This window comes from Octodon degus, unplaced genomic scaffold (genome assembly GCF_000260255.1).
Source record: "Octodon degus isolate 3935 unplaced genomic scaffold, OctDeg1.0 scaffold00099, whole genome shotgun sequence".
NCBI classification, from domain to species: Eukaryota; Metazoa; Chordata; class Mammalia; order Rodentia; family Octodontidae; genus Octodon; species Octodon degus.
This window is the reverse complement of record NW_004524675.1, coordinates 11,214,816-11,217,081: the sequence shown is the minus strand read 5'-3', so window position 1 is coordinate 11,217,081 and position 2,266 is coordinate 11,214,816. Positions and strand designations below refer to the sequence as shown.

Genomic DNA, 2,266 nt, shown 5'->3' with positions numbered 1-2,266 from the left:
AATAAAACATTTTATAATAAAATTGATATTTGTCAACTGTATTTTCTCATTGGATACGGTGTTGGTCTGAAGAGTGTGAAAATTAACTCTCAGGTGTGTAAATAAAACTTAGATATTCCAATGGTTTGTAGTCCTCAAAAGCTCCATGGGACCTGACGCAACCTTATGGCCTAGTATATTTTTACTGTTTCTTTGTGTGGATCACGTAACAAAGGACCGACCCTGAGATGGTGGAGAAAGGCTAATGGCGGGCGGACTCAGACCTTCAAGCTTTTGACAAACCTAGGCTGTGACTTTAGAACTCTCTCAGGTGGGCTGCATCTGTGAATCGGTCGTGAGGGGCGGCCTGCTTGCGAGTGGTGTCACTGTCTGCACGGGAGCCACTGCTCACGTCTGCTGCTCAGTGCTTCTCACGGTGTTGCGGCCACTGAGAGTTAAATACACAAATTTCAAATTTTATTTTATAAGTTTACGAAGTTATTGCAAATATCCATAATTATGACAAGTATGTAAGAGAAAAAATTGAATATTGTAATATCTAGCTGCAAGTAAAGTTCAACATTTTTTCATAAGAAGTCAATTAAGTACATTAGTATGTTAAGATAATGGTTGTTTTTTGATACATTTTAGCATCTAATGATTTTAGTCATTTTACTTTGTTGCTATCCTATATTACAGATTGTCAAATTATATTACTTTCATAACAGCAATTAATTAAATTACATAAATAAATCATAATCACTAAGTAAGTTTAGTTATGAAGGTAAGTTAAAAAGTCAATTTATTTAAATGTAACTTAGAGAATAAAATTTGTATTCAGTCATTTTTAACCCTGGCTTGAATAAAAAGACAAGTTTAACACAGTTTATAATAAAGTATTCATTCACAAAGGGTAAATGACTACATATAGAATATGTTTATGTTATTAAAACTTAATTGTTTTTAATTAGAAAAAATACCTAAATAGCCTTGAAGTAAGGAAGTGGGAACCAATAAGCCCAGAATGGTTGAGAAACACTGCTTAAATCCACATAGAGAATGCATAAAGGAAAGTAAAAACTGAAGTTGAAAGTAATGGGGGTTACATTCAGAAAATGAAAAGCACTACATGTCCAATGTAAGATCTGTGGACACATTAGGGTCTTCAGAGAACCTAGAAGGGAAAGTTCAGCCAGGATAGAAGCTTCTACCAGACCACCAATGGCACTCACATTTACTTTACTGATGGCTCCGGCCATATTCAGCTGCAGGTCAGCCTACTCTCTGGACTGTGGTCAGCTACAGGCACACAGTCTGAGGCCAAAGAGTGTCTTGATACTTCTAGAACAAATGAGGAGAATCTCCACTTTTTCCTGCCTCAAAGACAGGAAGGACTTTGGCCTCCCCCAACAGGAGTTTGATGGCAAGAAGCTCCAGAAAGCTCAGGCCCTCTACGTCCTCCACGAGGTGAACATCCAGACCTTCAGCCTCTTCAGCACACAGTACTCATCCGCTGCCTGGGACAAGAGCCTGCTGGACGCCTTCCGCACCGGCCTCCACCAGCAGCTAGAGGACCTGTGGGCCTGCCTGACCCAGGAGGAGGGGCTGGAAGAGGCTGCCCTGCTGCATGAGGCCCCCAGGCTGGCTGTGAGGAGATACTTCCACAGGATCGCTGTGTACCTGAACGAGAAGAGATACAGCCCGTGTGCGTGGGAGGTTGTCAGAGCCGAAATCAGGAGAGCCTTCTCTTCAGCAGTAAAGCTTCAAGAGAGATCATGGACTATAGAATAAGACCTGTTCCAACCAGGAAATAATTCTCATGGACTAATTCACTGTGCTACACTTGCACATTCTGCTATTTCAAAGACATTTATTTCTGTTGTAATTTCGACAGGAACTCATTAAGTCTGTCCAAAGTCGTGAGTGTTAGAATCATCATATTCCTTACAGATGACTATGCTGATATATCTAATGTATTCATTTAAATATTTATTTTTAGACCAGTAAGATCTAAATTATTTTGTTCAAATAATCATATGTGTACCTTTACTCTGAGAATGATATAATAAAATATACTTTTTAAATTAGTATTTTATTTAACCTTGTTCATTAAAGTCTTTAATCTAGAAAATTTCCTCTCTCTCTCAAATAAATAAAATAAAATAAATTAAAAAAAAATGGGGGCTGGAGAGATGGCTCGGTGGTCTAAAGCACCTACTTAGAACAAGCTTAGCAAAAGCATCAGGGACCGCGGTTCAATCCCCCAGCACCACATGCCAGCCAGCCC

General features: G+C 39.2%; 1 protein-coding gene across 1 annotated transcript; it reads left to right on the top strand.

Annotated features, from left to right (window-relative positions):
- The first annotated feature begins 1,200 nt into the window (after positions 1-1,200).
- On the top strand, positions 1,201-1,770 carry LOC101581177 (interferon alpha-2-like). The gene has a single exon (XM_004638577.1). The coding sequence runs from the start codon at positions 1,201-1,203 to the stop codon at positions 1,768-1,770; it is 570 nt and encodes a 189-aa protein (XP_004638634.1).
- The last annotated feature ends 496 nt before the right edge of the window (positions 1,771-2,266 follow it).

Bases quoted from the DNA above. Each gene is read 5' to 3' on its own strand.
- LOC101581177 (XM_004638577.1), top strand. From the start codon at position 1,201: ATGGCACTCACATTTACTTTACTGATGGCTCCGGCCATATTCAGCTGC.